General features: G+C 47.5%; 1 protein-coding gene across 3 annotated transcripts; it reads left to right on the forward strand.

Moving 5' to 3' along the window:
• The first annotated feature begins 200 nt into the window (after window positions 1-200).
• Window positions 201-18,579, forward strand: INO80D (INO80 complex subunit D). 3 transcript variants are annotated; one of them, XM_078870899.1, is made up of 10 exons: window positions 201-391; window positions 3,203-3,449; window positions 4,125-4,981; window positions 6,390-6,501; window positions 8,564-8,854; window positions 9,096-9,205; window positions 9,842-10,005; window positions 11,003-11,250; window positions 12,586-12,719; window positions 13,515-18,579. In XM_078870899.1, exons 2-10 carry the CDS (start codon window positions 3,232-3,234, stop codon window positions 15,047-15,049), a joined length of 3,669 nt encoding a protein of 1,222 aa, XP_078727025.1. In that variant the 5' UTR covers window positions 201-391; window positions 3,203-3,231; the 3' UTR covers window positions 15,050-18,579. The 3 variants fall into 3 exon arrangements, with proteins under 3 accessions (XP_078727025.1, XP_078727024.1, XP_078727026.1); XM_078870898.1 differs by lacking the exon at window positions 201-391 and adding an exon at window positions 1,177-1,253; XM_078870900.1 differs by lacking the exon at window positions 201-391 and adding an exon at window positions 1,177-1,253 and having other exon boundaries at window positions 9,842-9,975.
• Window positions 18,580-18,840: the final 261 nt, after the last annotated feature.

An 18,840-nucleotide genomic window follows, 5' to 3' on the forward strand; every position in this document is an offset into this window, starting at 1 on the left:
TCAATTGCAATTAGTTCATTGACTCTTTGTACTTAAAAAAATTCCGCATTTACATACAAAATCTAAACAATTTCGGGCAAAATATTGCAAGTTTATATCACAAAATTACAAAACACACTCAGTTTGTGCCTCTTACTTTAGAGGTTTTTTTATCCCCTGGATCTGGCAACAGCAGAAGACGACGACAGCGGAGGCCGAGGCGGCGGAACCCGCAAGGAAGAGAATTCGTGATTTAAATATATAAATATATTACACAACAAACCCACGCATTCCGTCACGAACAAACACACAAAACCCACACGCCAAATCCTCGATGTTGCCCGCCTTGTCGGCCGTTCGCCGCTCTCACGGCTGAGGCGAGACCTCCCGAGGAGCCCGTCACGTCGAGGAGGTAACCACAACCACCACCAAGAACAGCGAACAAAAAACACAAACGGTCGAGGTAGATTTTTTTAAAGACAAAGCTTGCGAACTAAAGGTTTAAAAATAATAAATAATGCCTTTCACGTGCTCGTTTTAATGGGAATTTTTTTTGAGGGGGGGTTAAAATCGGGTGATAATTTACTAATGTAACAAACAAAAAACTGAATAGCGAAGAACGGCGGGGGGTGGCGACTAGGCCGCGACCTACGGTGTTGCCTAGCGATGTAGGCGGAGTTGGTCCGGCCGTGGATGCTAGGCAAGGCCGTAGGCTTCGCGCGGGAGAGGGGGGGGGCTACCATTCGGATCTGCGGCCTCGCTTCGAGTTTCCCCGGGGCCGCCGCGACGCTAAAACCGGGGGAGGATTTCGACTCCGAGCCCCAGGCTGCGGAAGCCCGCGGTTTAACGGCCGCGATTGAGGAGGTGGTGGGTCATGCGGGGGTTGTAGGTGACTCTTTAGGCCGAAGCCTTCGACATGTCCTAGCGAGCTTGCGCGGGACTGTCCCGGGTCGCAGCGCTAGGCAAGAACGCAGGCTTCTACACTGTGACCAGGCCCCTTGAGCCACACGGGCCGCGGGGGGGGGGTGAGGGGGGAGGCGATTTTTTTTGTCGTTTCGGAAATCGACAACGCTCTGAGGGCAAATTCTTTCTCTTTGCTCGCCCTTTAACATTAAGCGTGCGAGCGTTTTTGCTATCGCGAGACGCCCCTGGGGCGTTGCGTGGTTTGTAAAATTTTGTTCAACCTAGCAACTCGGGCCTAGCGCTTGTGGGGTTTGTAGTGGCTGCGTCTCCTCGGGGCTCGAGTGGTGATGGGACGGGAGCCCGCGCTTCTGGTGATGGTCTCATCTCTCTTTCTCGCCTCCTCGCCTTTGTTTTTCTCAACCTTGTTCCGTGTCCCCGGGGCTAACGAGTCGCTTGCACCACCCGACTCTGGTTGGATTCGAAGGCGCCTCTCGCTTAAAAATAGCCAAGGGCCCGCCTGCCTGATCACCTGTGCCTGCCTCGCCAAATATCTCATGGTTTACAAATGTCTCGTTGTGTTTCAACAATTGTATTTTACGTTGGGTTCGTGTAGTTGCAGCTCCGCCGATATGTTGGCGCGGTTCTGTGTGAGTTTACACGAGAGAGCGGTGCTGAATGAGAGTCGGGATGTTGTTGGGGGTTGTTGGGGATCTTAGCGTGTACGTTTATGTGTGTTTCAAGCCTTAATAGTTGCGTTGTTAATTGTCGGCTGTTTATACGATTAATAATACCGCACGCACTATTACATGCGGCCGTGCATGTTGTGGTCACTCGTTAAGAAAATGTGATAAATTGCTATTGAAATGTTGGGCCTTGACACACTTAATCACACATCCCTATGTTATTAATTACTATAATGACAAGGAGTGAGCCATAAGCTCTATGTATTTTGTGACTAAACCAAACTTGTATTAATTGGCTATTTAAAATTGTATACAAGTGTCAACCGGCGACTGTTTAGTTTATATAATTATTCTTTTACCCTCTTCGTCATTAAAAGGTAGCCTAAATTTTAAGGCTTCCAGATCCCATTTGCACCCACGTGTAATAAAGTAAATTAGAAATATAGAAGTAGATTTGAAATTGTGTTCATACAACACCGCACTAATTTATTCCTGACGTTTGTGTCAGTAATTCACGTAACATTGCTGTGTTTTCACATTTTACTCTTGTTTTTAAACAATAGAGCAGTGTCCAGGTACAGGATGTGAAATATAAATATTATGTGCACGTGTATATATCAGATAATATTGTCAACTTGAGAATGTTTTCCATTGTTTTAGACTTACTAAACATAACATATCCAACTTAATCGCTGCTGCGTATATTTTTATTTCATAAACGTCAAAATATGATAGTTTTGTGTGGTTGTACTGTACTTTGTAAATCAGTTTAGGGTTCATCAGTTTGAATTCATTCGAACTCGGATATTTCTTCCTATTTTAGAAAAACAAATCACTCTGCGATAATATACATATCCGTAATCCATTGGAATAGTTTCAAGTGTGTTTAATTGTGTATCAGTGTCCTTGACACATTGTAATAGTTACCAACATTTGGTGTCACTGAAAAGAATGTGGTAACCCGGGGGGGGGGGGGTGGACTTGATTGGTCGAAATTCCGTCTTCCTGTTGCTAGTTGGGGAACAGTTCCATCAATCCAAAATTCGAATTAAGGCAAAATGTAGCATACAACGCACAATGACAATTATTGCGGTAACAATGCATCGATAGAAATCAAATCTCTGAAGGTTATGATGCACATTTCAAGTTGTTTGTATAACAATGTATTATTATTATTTGTGAATGTTGTATGTGTGACCCCTGTAGGGGCTCGAGTATGCTACATGTTCACCTCTGCTTAAACAAGTTTGGAAAAACTCTTTGTCCCTGGACATATTGAAATAGCAGATGAATGCCAACAGCTACTAGTCAGTCCATGTTTAAGTCTCCAAGTTTTGGGGCACACACTTTGTTCGATTTTGTAGATTTTTTTAAATAGGTTAAGTCCCGAATAGTAATTCAACTTCATGCAGTTTCATTTATATTGACTCATCCTTTCGGAAGTTAGCGCTCTCCGGTTACAAAGGACAGCGATAATTCATAAAGACTTTCAACTTTAGTTGGACTCCGCAAAAGAATATGACCGTGAATCACAATTCAATTGCTGGGGAAGTGAATGATAGGTACAGACTGAATCGGTTATACCTCTATTAATGGTGGTGGTGATGATGGTGTTGATGGATGTGATGTCTTTGCAGCCGATGATCGTGGGAAGCCGGGACGCGTGATGTATGAGGGCAAACACATCCACTTCTCGGAGATTGACAACAAGCCGCTGTGCTCATACAGCCCCAAGCTCTGCAAGCAGCGCCGGCTGAATGGCTACGCTTTCTGCATCCGTCACGTCCTGGAGGACAAGACGGCCCCCTTTAAGCAGTGCCAATATGTGGCCAAGTACAACAACCAGCGCTGTACCAACCCCATCCCTAAAGCGGAGGATCGCGTGTGAGTCCCTGCATTTGAACTCTGCATTCACTTTGTGCTTTGCTGGAAATTCTGAATGTTGGTTTAGCGTAGAACGCTTTTATTTGTAGGTAGGTTTGTTGATGCGTAACACAGTTTGGGTGAAAACATAAATTTGTAAACACTGGCTTAATTTTCGCTGGTGCGATACTTTGAACATAATCTTGATGATGTACATGTTGGTCAAGGAAATTATCAGGCTTGGAGTTCTGTGCGTGTTTTGTAGGCGGGATGCACTGGCTTATAAAAGTAAAATGTTTTCATTCAATATATTTGAATTTTGAAACTGAATGCAAGTTAAAACAAATCTTGATTCAAATCCTTGTTAATTTTAACTAAGAAAATGTATCCAGGAGAGCTTGTAATGTTATTTCGGGCAGTCCTCTGTTGGGATGTTTGACTCGTTCAATACATCTGTTTGCTGTGTGGGGGGAAACTGGATTATCCAGAGGAAACCCAAGAATTCAAGGGGATAACACTCCAAGCTCCACACGGTTAGATTCAATTCATTGTTTTCTTATTTCCTCCCCAACTGGCAGCCCAAGCCTACAGCACGTGGTATTCTCTGGCATACTCTCATAACAGTACTATCCAGGCTCATACCTACTTGGCTTCATAAAAAAAGCTGCTATGTGCACGCAACTGTATTTCATTCAGGTACTGCAACAGTCACCTGCAGGTTCTGGGGCTGGTGCCTAAGAAGGAGCGGAAGAAAAAGTCTGAGCAGCTGGACGAGCCGAGGGAGCGGCAGCGCGAGCGTGTGGTGCAGCACATCGCCGAGCTCGAGGCCCCGCCGGTGCTCACGCGGGTGCCAAACGGCCTGCACGCGCTCACGCCGGCGTGGCAGACGCTTAGCCAATCCCCGCACCACCACCCTCATATGGCGCCAGCCACAGCTGGAGCCCCGACGGATGACCCCTTCGCCTTTCCCGAAGACGACGAGCATGGCCTCCGAAAGGTCGCCGTGAAGCGCAAGCTCCAGGGAAGGCCACCGATAGGCACTAGCGGCGGCGGGAGTCGCTCGAGACTTGTGGCCGAAAAAAACGGCGAGGTCAAGGACATTTGCGGCAGCGGTGCGATTATAAATACCTCGGCCTCTTCACCGGGCCACCTCAAGCCACACAAGGGGACGCCGCCTCCGGCGAAAGCTGAGGCTTATGGTGCCGCCGCGTCCCTGAGGTCGGCCCAGCCCCTGCCAATGGTACACCGGCACGGGGAGCGTTGCTTGTCGAGGACTCCTGTGGGCACCGCAACGGCGGCACAGAGGGGGCTTGTACCACCCACGCTCCCCGAGTCACGGGTGGCTGGTGGCAAAGCGTTGGGAGGAGCCACCACTGGTGCCGCTGCTAGCGCCTCGTCGTCATCGTCATCATCGTCGTCCTCGTCGCACACCTCCGCCAGGGCGGCCCAATGGCATACCCAACCGGATTGTGAGAGAAGCCGGGCACTGCGCCGGTTGCTGTACCGGAGCAGACAGCGGAAGCTGCTCGATCAAGACCTGTTCACACACTTAGGTATGGGGAGAAGGCGTTTGTTTGCACTACACCTTATTAATAAAATAATAATCTGCAGCCTTTGTCAATCTACTGCCAGATGAAAACCTCTCCACTTTCTGATATGTGTTCATTGTTTTGTTTCTACCAGACATCAAGCTGTTTAGCATGGGTTTATGGAATTGGAGCCCAGGACCAGTTCAGATATCACTAGATTATGGCTGGAAATTTAATTCTGGTCACTGAGTTAATCGTGCAGTGCTTGAACCACTGTGCCATCATTCTACCTCACCTGATATTAAATAAGAATAATATCCTTTATCCAGTCAAATATAAACGAGTCTTCAGGCATATTATACTTTTTTCCACCTCTTTATTGCAAAATAAATAATAGTGACTCATTGGGCTCAACTTAGAGTCAAGTAAAGCAAATTCCAGCACTTTTGAGTTTTTGGCCATGAGCTCAGCTCGAGTTTGGTGGTGTGGCAACCTCTGAGAACATGCCTTTTTAGAAGCAAATGATATCTGAAGGGCAGGAGACAGGCACACATATAGGTTGGCACCCTGTTCTGCCCATAGGCTCTGTCGCTATGGAAAACAGTCGAGGTGTGTCAGAATGTTTCATTGTCCCCCTCCACTCGGACTGTGGTCCAACTACAAGCGAGAACCCCGCAAAATTCATTCAAATTTGTGGTCAATTGCGGGAACAAAAGTGAGGCTACACGGTTTTCAATACCGGGGCAAATTCAGGGAAGTGGGATGCCCACGGTACTTTGTAGCAGTTTTCTAAACAAAACCCCATTAATTCCGTGAAGACTACTTTTATACTGTTTGCACCTTGTAATATTATGGTACTTTTTATTTATTTATAGAACACATATAAAAGCTAAGTAAAAATACTAACAAAGCATCACTGAAACCATCAAAAATCACAAACCGTGTCGGGAATGCACGATCCAGCGTTACAGGAGTTAATTAATTGCCAGGATGGGGACAGCGCTAACAGACGAGCATTGCTTCCCATGCTGTTCAATGTTTGCACTTCAGGAGTGGGTTTTTTTTTAGGGGGTACCCCCCCCTTCATGCTTGGACTGAGGCAGCATGGATCAATCATCATCATAATTGACCACTTTTAATTGATTGACGTTTATGCTTGAAAACTATACAATTACTTTGAAAAACGTCAATAATTTCCATTTACGGTTCAGCGTTGCCAATTTTATGCTGTGAATTAACTGTTTATGGATGCTTTCGTCATTGACTTAACAGCCTATGGGCGCTACTGAATCGCTTTAAAATCAGGTCAAAAGGATGATGATCATAGCCATTGTTAGCAAGGAGGAGCATGTGCTACTTGATAGATACACTGTACACTTTGTGTTCACACCTTTATGGGTTAACCCATTTTTTTTTACGAATTCCCATGCAGGCTGTGAATGGTCAGAGGATGAAAGCAGTGAAGATGAGGATAAGGTACTTCCTTGCCAATCAACTTGGCTATCCCACCAAGACCGGCTCAGTGAACATGGAGTCCTCTACAGGTAAACCAATGTCATTCGGCTTGCTCGCATTGCTGCAGACCACATACATACAAGTTCCATGTTCCTTGTATGTATGTATGTTGAACTTTCGCATCGTACATAGCCAACCGTGCTAATCGGAGGTGCGTAGGAAGGACAATAAACTAAACACGGAGAGAGCAATGTGTACACTACTACAGGCCAAGTGGTCATTGTGTGGCCTTTTAAACAAAGGCAACTTGCCACAAGCTTTTCAAGGTTCAATTAATCCTGACAGCGTACAAAGCCCAAGTCACACAGGTCAGAGTGCTGAGCTGGCACTGTTGGGATCCTGGGTTCAAATCCAGACAGCCATCTGTGTTTAAACTGTTGATGTCAACCCGAACATCAATAACCGCACAAACAACCCCTAACATCACTACTCTTTGGTTTTTTCGGTAAAGTCACGTAGATTGAAAATTAATAGATCACGACGTTTCAATCGCAACACAAACAACCGTCATCAGGTGAGAGAAACACAGTTCTTTCTCCTACGTCAGCAGTTCCCCTGCTGTGTTTGTCTCACCTGATGACGGTTGCTTGTGTTGCGATCTAAACGTCGTGAGCTATTAATGTTCTACCTACGTGACTTTACCGAAAGAACCAAAGAGTATGGCTTCCTGCAGTCACGAAAGCTTCAAATCAAGACCCTAACATCACGTTTGGTTCTGCACTTGATTTGGTTCAATTCCATCTCTGAGAAAAATGATCTGTTTGACAGTAATGCAATTGACATTGTGACAGGGCCAGTGTGAAAGTGCTGCCCCGTTTATGCAACAGAGATCACTTGGAAGTGATCTCAGAGATAGCTTTGTGATATCTGCTTCTTAGGGCAGATCTGTACGAAGAAGGGTTGCACTGCTCTGTGTGAGATCCAAATAGATGCTTTGTCTCATAACACTGACTAGACAATAAGGATAACATTCAGGACATTAAACAAAAACAAAATCTATAAATAATGAGAGCCCAATATTTCTAGAGACTACACACTTTGTTCAAGGAAGATGCAACACAAAACAAAACTAGTACATACCTAGACTCGCCCATTTTGTTCTGAAAAACGTCTAAATCACAGTTGCAATCACTTTAGTTATGCAACTGACATCACTAGATATATTGTGATGCTATCACTGCAGAAAACTCAGTTGTGTGACTCTGCGATTTTGAAGTCCTTTTTTAAATGAAGCTTCATGTTTGTGTTATACAACAGGAAACCCACTGCTTATGTGCATATATCCATAAAAGGACCTTTAGTTCTCGTGTTAATCTTTCAACTTGAAGTTTTGTTTTTTATCTGCTGCATTTGTGTTAATTGTGTTTTATACGGAGTGCTGCTTGACTGCAAGAGTGTTCAATAGTTGCAAGTTATAAGTTATCAGCCAAAACATTGTATATTGGTACTCGCAGTATACAGCGTAATAGATGCATGGCTGTTGATTAGGGGTGTCTTAAGCTTCTTCGCAACATTGTACAGCCTTATTTGTCAATCCACTGCTGGAGGAGGGCCTCTGCAGACTTAGACGTAGGGGTTATTTGCCCATATGCAGTGTGGTAAAGTGTGAGGAACATAGACATTGGAGCTTAATACAGTACAACAATGTTATTTTTCTGCTTTTGCCTCTGCTGACAATGAGGCTCAACAGCAACCTCCCAACACCTAATTAGACTTGTAATTAGCCATACGAGTATCATTCAGGTTCAATCCTTGCTTGGCCTCCAATGTGATGATCGGGCACGATCCAGATAATTCTAGATTTGAAGCTTTCGTGACTGCAAGGATTGATATTCTTAGGTTTTTTTCGGTAAAGTCATGTAGGTGAAAAATTAAAATTAATAAAAATAAAATAAAAATCACGACGTTTCGGAGGCAACACAAGCTTCCGTCTTCAGGTGGAACCGTCACAGCACGATGGCTGTATGACTTTACCGAAAAAACCTAAGAATACGATCCAGATAACTTCGTCGTAGAAACTTGGAAGGCGACGACGGTGTGACGTTATTTTTATAGTCCGCTCACTTGTTGGCTTGGCCGGCGTGGCGTCAGGTCGGAGTGCACAGGCTCGGACCGTGAGATGCGGATCGCGGCGCTCTACAGCTCGCTGCGGCATCGCTACTTGCAGCTGAGCCGCGTGGAGCGAGCAGCGGCGCGAAGGCAGAGGCACCTACGCGCTCACAGCCGTGCCTTGTTGCGCGGGGCAGCCGTGTGCCCGGACGGCGTAGCAGTGTTGCTGCGCCGGGACAAGCAGCCCGCCGCGACGCAGCAGCCCGTGACGTTGCACCCGCAGCCCGCGACGTCACACCAGCAGCCAGCGACGCATCCCGTTGCTTCGAAAGAGTGCGTGCGGAACCGTTTTGCGTTTGTTGACAATGTTCTCTTTCCTTACTATTTCACTGACCCGGTTCGGATAATCAAAATGACCACGAAGATAAGCTGAAAAGGAATTGGAATGCATTCGCACACAGGTGTTCAAGGAACCAAAGTGTACTCTATTAATACAATTCAAAAATGTTGACGTATGCAGTCCTGGCATAAAGATGTGAGTTTCAGGAGTTCTTCCCCTGCTAACTCTGCACAGGGCACCAGCGGCGTTGGCAGAGACCGTGCGAGCCGGGCAGTGCTGTGTGCAGGTCAAGGGCCAGCTGTGCAGGAGCCCGACGCTGCCGTACAGCCTGCACTGCTTCCAGCGTATCCTTGGCACCTTGAGCACGGCCTTAAGTACAAACTTGTCTCTGTCAGCATAGGGCCCTGTTAACACAACCGTCGTGCATCCAGCCTCTTGGCTCATAGCTACATGACATCTCTTTAGAAAGTCTATGTATACAGTCACTTAAAATAGTCACACTACCGCCTCTACTACACAGCCATACAGTCAGACTACAGCCTCTACACATACATATCGCTTCTTCACATATTATGTACAGTTGGTCACAATACAGCTGCTAAATTCACACTACAGCTAGAACCTCTTTATACACATTGCAGCTGCTTAAGAAGTCACAGTACATCCCCTTGACATAGGTGGTCACCAGACTGCTGCTTTAAGTCACAACCCTCCTAGCACCGGAGGGCTCCAGCCTCTTACCACAACCCTCCCGTCGCTTAACATTACCTCCACTACAGCATCTTAATGCACAGCAACACTGTATCGAGCGATTACATCGTCGCCCTTTTAACGCGCGGCCACACTGCAACCACTCGACGGGCGGGCAACTCTGAAGCCTCTTTAATTGAACTGGCGCACGCTCCGCCAGAACGTTCTAGCGCCGTCATCTCGGCAAGCGGGGCTGCCTCCTTGACGCTCAACCGCGTGGGGGGCCCCAGATATCCTGTGCAGCAACTCGCAGCGGCTCTTCTCCAGCTGCACAGCGCGCTTCGCCGACGGGCAGCAGTGCTCCGTGCCTGTGTTCGACATCGTGCACCAGACGCCGCTGTGCGAGGAGCACGCCAAGAAAATGGTGCGTGCGCGGCCCCGGCCCGCCAGCATGGTCAGCATTCTTCCGTCGCCGCCGCCGCCATCGTTGTTTTCGTCACCGCCTGTATGCATTTGTGTCATTCATCATCGTCGTCTCGAGCCATGGGCAGATAGCCCGTAGGTGTACACTCCACGTTTCCTCATTTGTTTCCACTTTACTCTCGTCTAAGTAGTGCCGCATCTTTCTGGCACCAATCTCTAATGTCATAAAGCCATTCTCTGTAAGGTCTTCCTCTCTTTCCGGTTCCTGTCATTTATAATTATAAATGTTCTTTATAAGAAATGTATATACATCGATGTGTATCATTGGTCGTAAAGAGGACTCAATGTAACGCCTTAAGTCGAGTCCTGTGCTGTACTACACGTCGGGCAACAGCTTTTGCCACAATGTGCAGTCTTCAGTCGACTTGGCCACATCATCCTCTCTTTAAATCTTTATTGAGCATATCTCTCCAAATCTCTCTGCTTCCAGTGTCCTATGTTCTCTTCTCCATGTTTCAGTTCACTGCCTTGCAATTTGTGGTACTCATCCGTACAATGCAGATGTTCGAACCATCCTTAATCGTCTATCTGATGATAACCTGCATGAAATGATAGTCCGGGTTGTCTACTCACCCTTTAATAAAGTTAATGCAAACACAACTAACTTATAGGAGTTTTACGTTTGGTGGATATTTTTAATGTCGCAACTTTTGTCTACTCACCGCACCGTATGTGTATCATGATTTCATTCTAATTTTCGTCAAACAAATTGATATTAGCAACTACCTTTTTTCACTGTAATATGCATGCCCTGTTTTTCTGTACGATATCTGGAGATCCATACGTAGCCAATCATGCTAATCGGAGGTGCGGAAATACAGTTAGATGCATTTATATGTTGGCCAGCATCGTTAATGTAATAATGTCAAACGACAAAGTGACGCATCTTCACACGCCTGATTGATCCTATTAAAACGTCAACAGCATAAATAAATCATGTAAAAAAAAACCTTTTCATCTTTCCCCAGGACAACTTCCTACGCGGAGATTGGAGCCGGAAGGCGCAACAACAGCAACAGCAGCAGCGTAAACCACGTAAGAAGTCAAAACCGCCGGCGCTCAGCAAGAAGCACAAGAAGAAGCGGCGGCGCCCAACCATGCGACCCCAGAAACCCATCCCTCCCGCCGAGCCGCAGGGCAACCTGTGCATCCCGGCGGCAACTCCGCCACCCTCCACACCCTTCGTCACCGAGCCGTCCTGTGTGGCACGCCTAAGGTACCCCTTTGCCCGAAGCACCCACATTAGTATTCCTTGTGTGGCATGCCTAAGGTACCCCTTTGCCCGAAGCACCCACATTAGTATTCCTTGTGTGGCATGCCTAAGGTACGCCTTGCCCGAAGCGTCAAAATGAGTGTGTTTTTATCGATTGCTACTTGTGGTTGCATGTTGAACTTGTTTCGCACCGTACGTAGCAAACCGGATTTATGTAGGAATGTTGAACTTTTTTCGCACCGTATATAGCCAATCTGATGTATGTATGTATGTTGAATTTCTTTCGCACTGTATGTAGCCAACCGTGCTAATCAAAGGTGTGGGGGAAGGACAACAAAATGAACACAAAAGCAGTTCTAAAGTAACGAGTTTTGAATCTAGATTAAAAGTGCATAACTCCAGTGGCTTCGTAATATCCTAAGGAAGAGCGTTCCAGACAGCCGCAGAAGTACATCTGAAAGTGTGTAAACCACGGAACTACCACTCCACCCCTGCAATGGAAAAGAATATTGCAATAAATATTAACACTAAACAGTGATGTATTAATATTTCCTGCTATGGTTCCCTTTGCGTTGTGTACGGCAAGCTTGCGATTAAAGCACATGGTAAATAGTTAGGCGTGAATCAACGCCCCCCCCCCTCCTCTTATCTATTTGCGTTTAAGATCTGCCACTGCCATGGTGTAATTATTAACACACTGGACTTGCAAGCCAGAGGGGGGAGCAGGTTCGATTTGATCTCCTGGAGTGGCAGTTGAAACCGTGGGCAAGTTTATTGAATCTCCCGGCCTTGTGTCAACCCTGCAGTATAAGTGGGTGCACCGCAGTCGATCGGCAGGTCGCGTATGGCGGGGTAAAGTGAGGGTACTTCCACCTTCAAAGACATCTGGCCAGCGTGGCCAGAGGGCTCCTGAGAGCACCCTCTGACGTGAGATCCTTCTGCCAACAGTGATATTTGCAGGGCTGCACCTTTACTGCAACTACTTCTCATAAACTGAAATACTCAACAATTTTTATTTTACCAGGTAAGGCCCACTTAGCTGTATAGCTCTTTTTCAGAAGTGACCTGGCCACGCATAATAGCTCAACAAAGCGGCTTGTGTGGAAATTAATAGTAGCAAAATACTCTCAACACATATTTATAAATGTGGAGGGAAAAACCGGAGAACGTGGAGAAAAATCCGCGCGACCACAGGGAGAGAGACACGCAAACTACAAATGTACAACAGGCGTCAGGGTTGGGTTCGAACCCACGACCTCCTGTATACCGGGCGAGGTGGTTAACATTTCGCCACCGCGGCACCATTCTCCCACACCCCACCCCCCGGATTCCCTACAGCCCGGTGAGCGGAGACGTGGAGGAGGATGACATCGCCCCGGAACTGTCGGACGAGCTGGAGCTGAACCAAGAGGACCTGGACGAGGTGCTGCCGAAGCTGCACGTGGACCTGCACGACTTCGACCTCTTCGAAGGTAGCGCTGAGCTGGAGGAGGCTCGTGAATGCAATGTAAATTCTCTCGGGTCTAGGTCAATATCTATCACGCCATTATAATAATATTAGATTGCAGCCTTTTATCTCACGTCGGGATCAAGGCCTCCCCGAACTATGACCACGGGGTGAATATACAAACTCCAAATATACAAGCATCTGGATCGGGATCGAAACCAGAAGCTCCTGTGTACGAGGCGAGGTAGTTAACATCTGACCACTGCGGCGCTGTATGTTTGTTTGAACATATTTCACCATGCTGGCCAGTGCAGTACGAAGGTGGTGAGCATAGGCATTTGAGCATAGTACAAACAGTACATTATTGGATTTTGCTACACTGCCTGTGGTCACCTGGCCAAGCACTATCCATGCTCCGCTCTGCTCTGCTGCTGAGATCTGATGGGCCGTAAATAGTTGATTCTTGCACACAATTCGATTTTTAAATACGGATTTTCAGTAAAGGTAAAAGTGCATCCCTGCTGGCACAAGGCCCTGCCTCCACTAGAGGGCATTGGTTCGACTCTTCTACTGCGGCGAGACCTGCCGATTGACTTACCGTGGTGTATCCATTTGGTAGGTAGACAGGCGGGGCGGGAGAGGGGGGGATCCGGGAAACTAGCCCAATGTTTTAATGCCGTGCCAGGAGATTAAATTGAAGTCCAGTTGCCAACCATTACACGACAGCAGCCCCCCTGTGTTACGAATATAACGATCTAGTTTGAGTGAAGATTCGGCGAATCTGTAAAACACCCGACACATTTCTCGTCCCTTGGCACAGGCAAGAATGGCGAGCTGCTCCCGACCAAGGAGGAGGCGGAGGCGCTGGAGCGGGCGCTGGTGGCGGCATCGCACGCCGTCACCTCCCTCGAGCACCTGGGCTCCATGGACGACGACGAGGAGCTCGTGCCCAGCGACGACCTCGGCTCCTTTAACCCCGACCTGCACGAGCTGCTGGGCGGCACCATCGCCGCCGACTCCTTTTCCGCCCTCGACCTCGAGCAGCACTTCGGCAGCGCCGGTGCCGTCGTGGCGGCGGCGGCGGCCGCGGCAACGCAGCTGAGCCTGGGTCTGGAGCACCACCACCACCACCACCATCAGCACCACCCCCACCAGCAGCTCCACCACCAACATCAGCAGGACTGTGGCGGTGTGTCTGTCATCACGCACTTTTCGCCACCAATGCCGTCCTTCCAGACGTTGCCGCTCCTGCCCGCAAGGCCGCTGCTTGTTAAGCCAGACGGTCAAGCATCGTCGTCGACACCTCCGCCGCTGATACCAGCCGGTTTTGTCGGTGACGGAAGCGGTGAGCGATCGGTGCAGTCGCCACTGCAGGATAGTTCCCTCTTCGGCAGCGAGCGAGTGCCGTCACCATTCCTTGGCATCGACAGTGGCGAGGAGCCGGCGTCGGTTAGCGGACTTACGGTCGCTGTCACGACCCAATTTACGGGGAGCGAGGAATCGCAGGCCATGCTGGGACACTCGCTGCCGCCCTCCATGTCGTTGTCCGTACCCCCCAGCACTGTGACCACCACCACCACCGCCGGGCTGGTAATGCAGAGGTCGCCCTCCTGGGGGTCGCTGGTGTTAACCGACGCTAGTGCGTTTGCCGCAGGGGCGGCGCAGGACGGGGCGGTGCCATGCACGGCGTCCACAATGCTCACGTTCTCCCCGGACGGCATCCCCGCACCCATCGGCACCAGCCTCGTTCAGACGCTAGCGTCAACCGGCGCGCACGGTCTCCCGCAGGCTCTTGATGTCACCACGCATTCCCCATTCTCCGCGAGCGGCACCACGGGGGCGGCAGCTCAGTCGCCCGCTCTGCTCACGGCAGAGCTGGCGGCATCGCCGCTGGGGCCACTCGCTCAGGCGCACGCAACCGGGCAGGTGCTGAGCTCCCCCGGCACGAGTGCTGGGCAGGACTTGGCGACTGTAGCGGCCGTGGCCAGCATGGGGACAGCGCCTCTTTCGAACTCTGCGCAACTGCAGACGCAAGCGCAGCTGCTGCAGCAGCAGCAGACAGGAAGTTGGAACTCGTCACTCGCGCAGCAGCATAAACTGCCACAGTTCAGCGCAGCATTTGGCTCGCAGCTGTCGAGTGGCCGAGGTGGGATTCCCAAAGATGTGCAGCCGCTATGCTCGGTGGTGCCACCGTTGGCTCACTCAACGACCGCCTCGACACTGTCGAACTCCGGCGGCAGTGGCGACGGCGGTGTCAGCAGCACCATCAACGCGATGCCTCCCACGGTACCTCCACAACCACCTTCCTCCACCTCTCCCCCACCTCCCACATCGCCATCGCAGAGCAAATCGTGACTCGTGGCTGCGAACGCTTGTGAAACGCAACGACTCTTACTTCTAGCACTGTGACGCTGACAGCCACTGGCAAAAAAAAAACAATAATATAGAAACGTACGCCGCTCGGGCATTGCTTGGGTTTGCGGGGAAAAAGCGGTGGTGGATCTTGGCGGACGGAGAATGCAGCTCTGGAGATTTGCAAATCGGTGATGAAATGCTCCGTAGGCGATTTGAAAAGTTGTGCAGCAGTCGTTGGCATTTGAGTGCAGAGTGAGGTGAGTCATGACAGGGAAAGCTGTGATGAACAGGTGTGTGCGAGGTGCGTGTGTGTGTGACTTTATAGTTACAAAAGTGTATAAGGATTATAGAATGTAACAATGTTTTGGGAGGGTTATTTTTTCCCCAAACTCTGTCTTGGCATAATATGCAAGCCTGGTAAAGGGAGTGGGTGTGGGAAGCGCATATAAGAGCGGTGTTGAAGTTCATCATGCAGTACGGTTCGATTTTGGGGATTTTACAATTAAGCCAGGAATCTTTCCCACCTCCTGCTATATAGTATTAATTGCCATCCAGTAATGCTTGGCCCACGTTGGCTCACTGACAGTCATTAATATGTTAGGACACCAAAGTGCTTATGTCACGTCCAGACATAGCCAGCTGTATGCCACAGTTACAAACAGCCGGAAATGCTGGTGGGTTATGGGTGTGAAGTTGGTCACTGAGAGAAGACCACCCTTTCGGTGCACCAGCTTGAGCGCATTGTACTATTTGGCATGTGGACATGCCGCCTGACAAACATATCGGAAGAGCACTTACAGAAATAATTTATCAGAAGCTCTTTGCTGTGCACGTGTATCTATGTAAAAAGTAATGTGTAAGGGAAATAATTGAAGCGCAGTGGTTATGTGACCCCGGCCACCTTATTTCGATTCTCAGCCACAGATTAAATTAGTGCCGAGTGGTAATCTGAAGCAATCCTGCCCCTCCCCCCCCACCTTTTACCAACCCACACGAGCTCGTTTGAAGTATGGTCAAACAACATCGTGGGTAGGTAAACTTGTAAATGGTCAACCATAATTCTCTCTCAATGAGCTTTGTGAACGATGGGATAAAGGTAACAACTGACAATGTTTAGTTTTCTCTCAACTAAAACTTCAGTATGGGCATTTAACGGGTTATAAGCAGTTGTGTGCGTATGACCACAAAGCAGCTGTACTGCTGGTGAGACCCAACAAGAGGCCAAGACACTTGTGTACGCAGTAGCTCTTCTGAGCCAAGTGTACTTTTTAAGTTGTGCGATTGTGCGTGCTTGTAAGTGTTTATCTCAGTAAAGTCGAAGCACTACAAATGAAAAATTAAGCCCACACTCGAAAGGGTGGAATCTCAAATAAAACCAAGCCCAAAAGTTGTGTTTGTTTATCCCATTAAATTATCATGTTGAACGGTGTGCAGTTGCGTTCTCCCGATTTCAACAAGAGGCAGAGAGCTTGGGGTTGGTTGTGCGTGCCACTCGTAATGCCCATGAGGAAAGTACCCGCGTCGAGTGCCCGGACTGCGTTCAGCAGGAAACTCGATCCTCACAAACGGAGGAGAACGCCTGAAGAGAGTGAGTCGTAATATGTATCACTAACTTCATTTGACGGTGGTTTCATTCGTGGTTGTACACCACTGTCAATGCGATGGCAAAAGACCGGTGGTACTTATGAACACTTGGGGCTCCCGCAAGGTGCACCATTTTTAAATCTTCGTGGTTGCTTGTCGATGGTGAAATACAAGTGTAAGGTATACAGATTTATTGGAATGCTCACCTGGTAAAGGTCGTGCTGTTAATATAATTATCCTGTAAAGCGACCTATTTTTTTATTCTACAAATTGTCCACTGCCCTCAAAAGACATTGCCACAGAGCTAAGGACGCACTGTGAAGGTGGCGTTTTGTGAATTGGCAAGGCCGGGTGACTTAGGAATATTAATTTGCGTCTTTTGTCAGTGAGATTGTATCGTATGCATTGTATTCTATTCTAAATGATCCCAGATTTAAAGGAGAAAAATAAAACACGAAAAATTGTCCGTTTAAATCATTGCTGTACACTTGTATATGAGGTGATTGTTGACTGTGTGCCGACATGTTTTTGAATAGAAGATAATCAGGAAAAAAATGTGTGCTAAGCTTTTTTTACATGTGACCTTTCTTTTTGGAAATAAGCAGTTAGTGGTAACTGGGCAGAAACTGAAGTTTGATTTAAAACGACCAATTGTTTTGTCTACTGTTACCAGCCAATTTATTTTTTTACTGCTCTATTTATTTGACACTTAACTAAATGTATATTTCTTGTGCGCGGTGTTAAAGTAAAAGATCTAAGCTTGCGACACTTCCTACAAATTGTGACATGGCGTGAAAAATGTCGGCAGGGGATTGAATACAGGGCAGAGGTAAATTGCTTCAAAGACACGCCAGCTGTGCTTTAGGTAAGAAACGGCCAATTTAACAATTGTGATGAGTTCCCATGACGTTTATAGTTTGAATTTATACCCTTTCCCCATAGCCCCACAAACGGAAATTGTGCTCTTAGATTCCAAGCCCACCGTGTATTTCAACGACAAGTGATACGTGTATATAGGTGGTGGTGGTATGTGCCACTTCAATTGCCCTGTTTCATGGCCCTAGCAAATGCATTGTTAGTCAAATAACCTCAGATGCTCATGTTTACTGCGACAAACCAATTACATGAAACTGAAAGCCATGAATGATCGCTTTTTTAATTTGTTCGATTTTTTTTTATTTCGGTTTTTTTGAAAAATGCACTTTGTCCTCTTTCCTACACTCAGAATCCAAAACCACACTTCGCGTTACAGATCTGTGATGGCAATCAGGTTTTCATAACTGATTCTACCTAATCGTCGGCGGTTTGGGAGGCGCGCACGCGGTTTGACTTCTGGGTGGAGGTGCCGCCACGTGGCGTCACTCGAAAACGAGCGTAGCCTCGCGGTGGGTTTCGCGTGGAGCGTTTCACTTCCTCTGGTAAAAGTTCACCGGTGCAGGGGGCAGGTCACACGTTGTGAGGCCTGTAACCTTTGCACCGGTTCGCAAGTGTTGTTTGGAAGGGTTTGTGGTGCTGAATTAAAACCAATGGAATGTTTAAAACTCAAATAAAGCAAATACCCCTTTTCCCCTGCCTCTCCCCACACATCTTCACTTAAGCATTCATGGAAAAAAAAGCTTTTCTTTCTTTCCCCGTTTATAATTTCACCTAACTCGCACGTAAAATTGAATGCACACTGTAATGGTCACGGTTACTTTTTGCAGCATACACCCCCTTCCTTAAAACACTTGCCTTTACAAATTGTGAGATTGCAGGCTGGTCGGGACAGTGACTAGTGTTTCTCGGTGTATTTTTGAATGTATATTAAACCGTTGCTGTAGCGTTTAGATTTTGTGTAATTTCACACTTTTTAAAAAGTCCTGTAAAGCTGTTGATGTTCATCCCCGAGTTTACGACTGTAAAGAATTTCCAGTGTACAAATGCTGTAACATCTGTATATAACGTGAATAAATATCACAGATAATATCCAGTGGTGTGAGGGTCATGTTTTTATGGTAAACGTTGTGATTCACCTCGAGATTCTGTCAATTCAAGCAAGGTCTGGCAATTTGGAAGTCTAATCTCTGATTTGCACTCTCATTCTCATCTTAATTCTGCACCTATTTGCTCAATATACATTGCCCGAAAATGTGCACGTTTTATGTTTATACCATGCACGATACAGTGTTAAAATGATATTTGAATTGCCCTTATCGAGTACTCTCTCA

This window comes from Lampetra fluviatilis, chromosome 31, assembly GCF_964198595.1.
Source record: "Lampetra fluviatilis chromosome 31, kcLamFluv1.1, whole genome shotgun sequence".
Lineage (NCBI taxonomy): Eukaryota > Metazoa > Chordata > Hyperoartia > Petromyzontiformes > Petromyzontidae > Lampetra > Lampetra fluviatilis.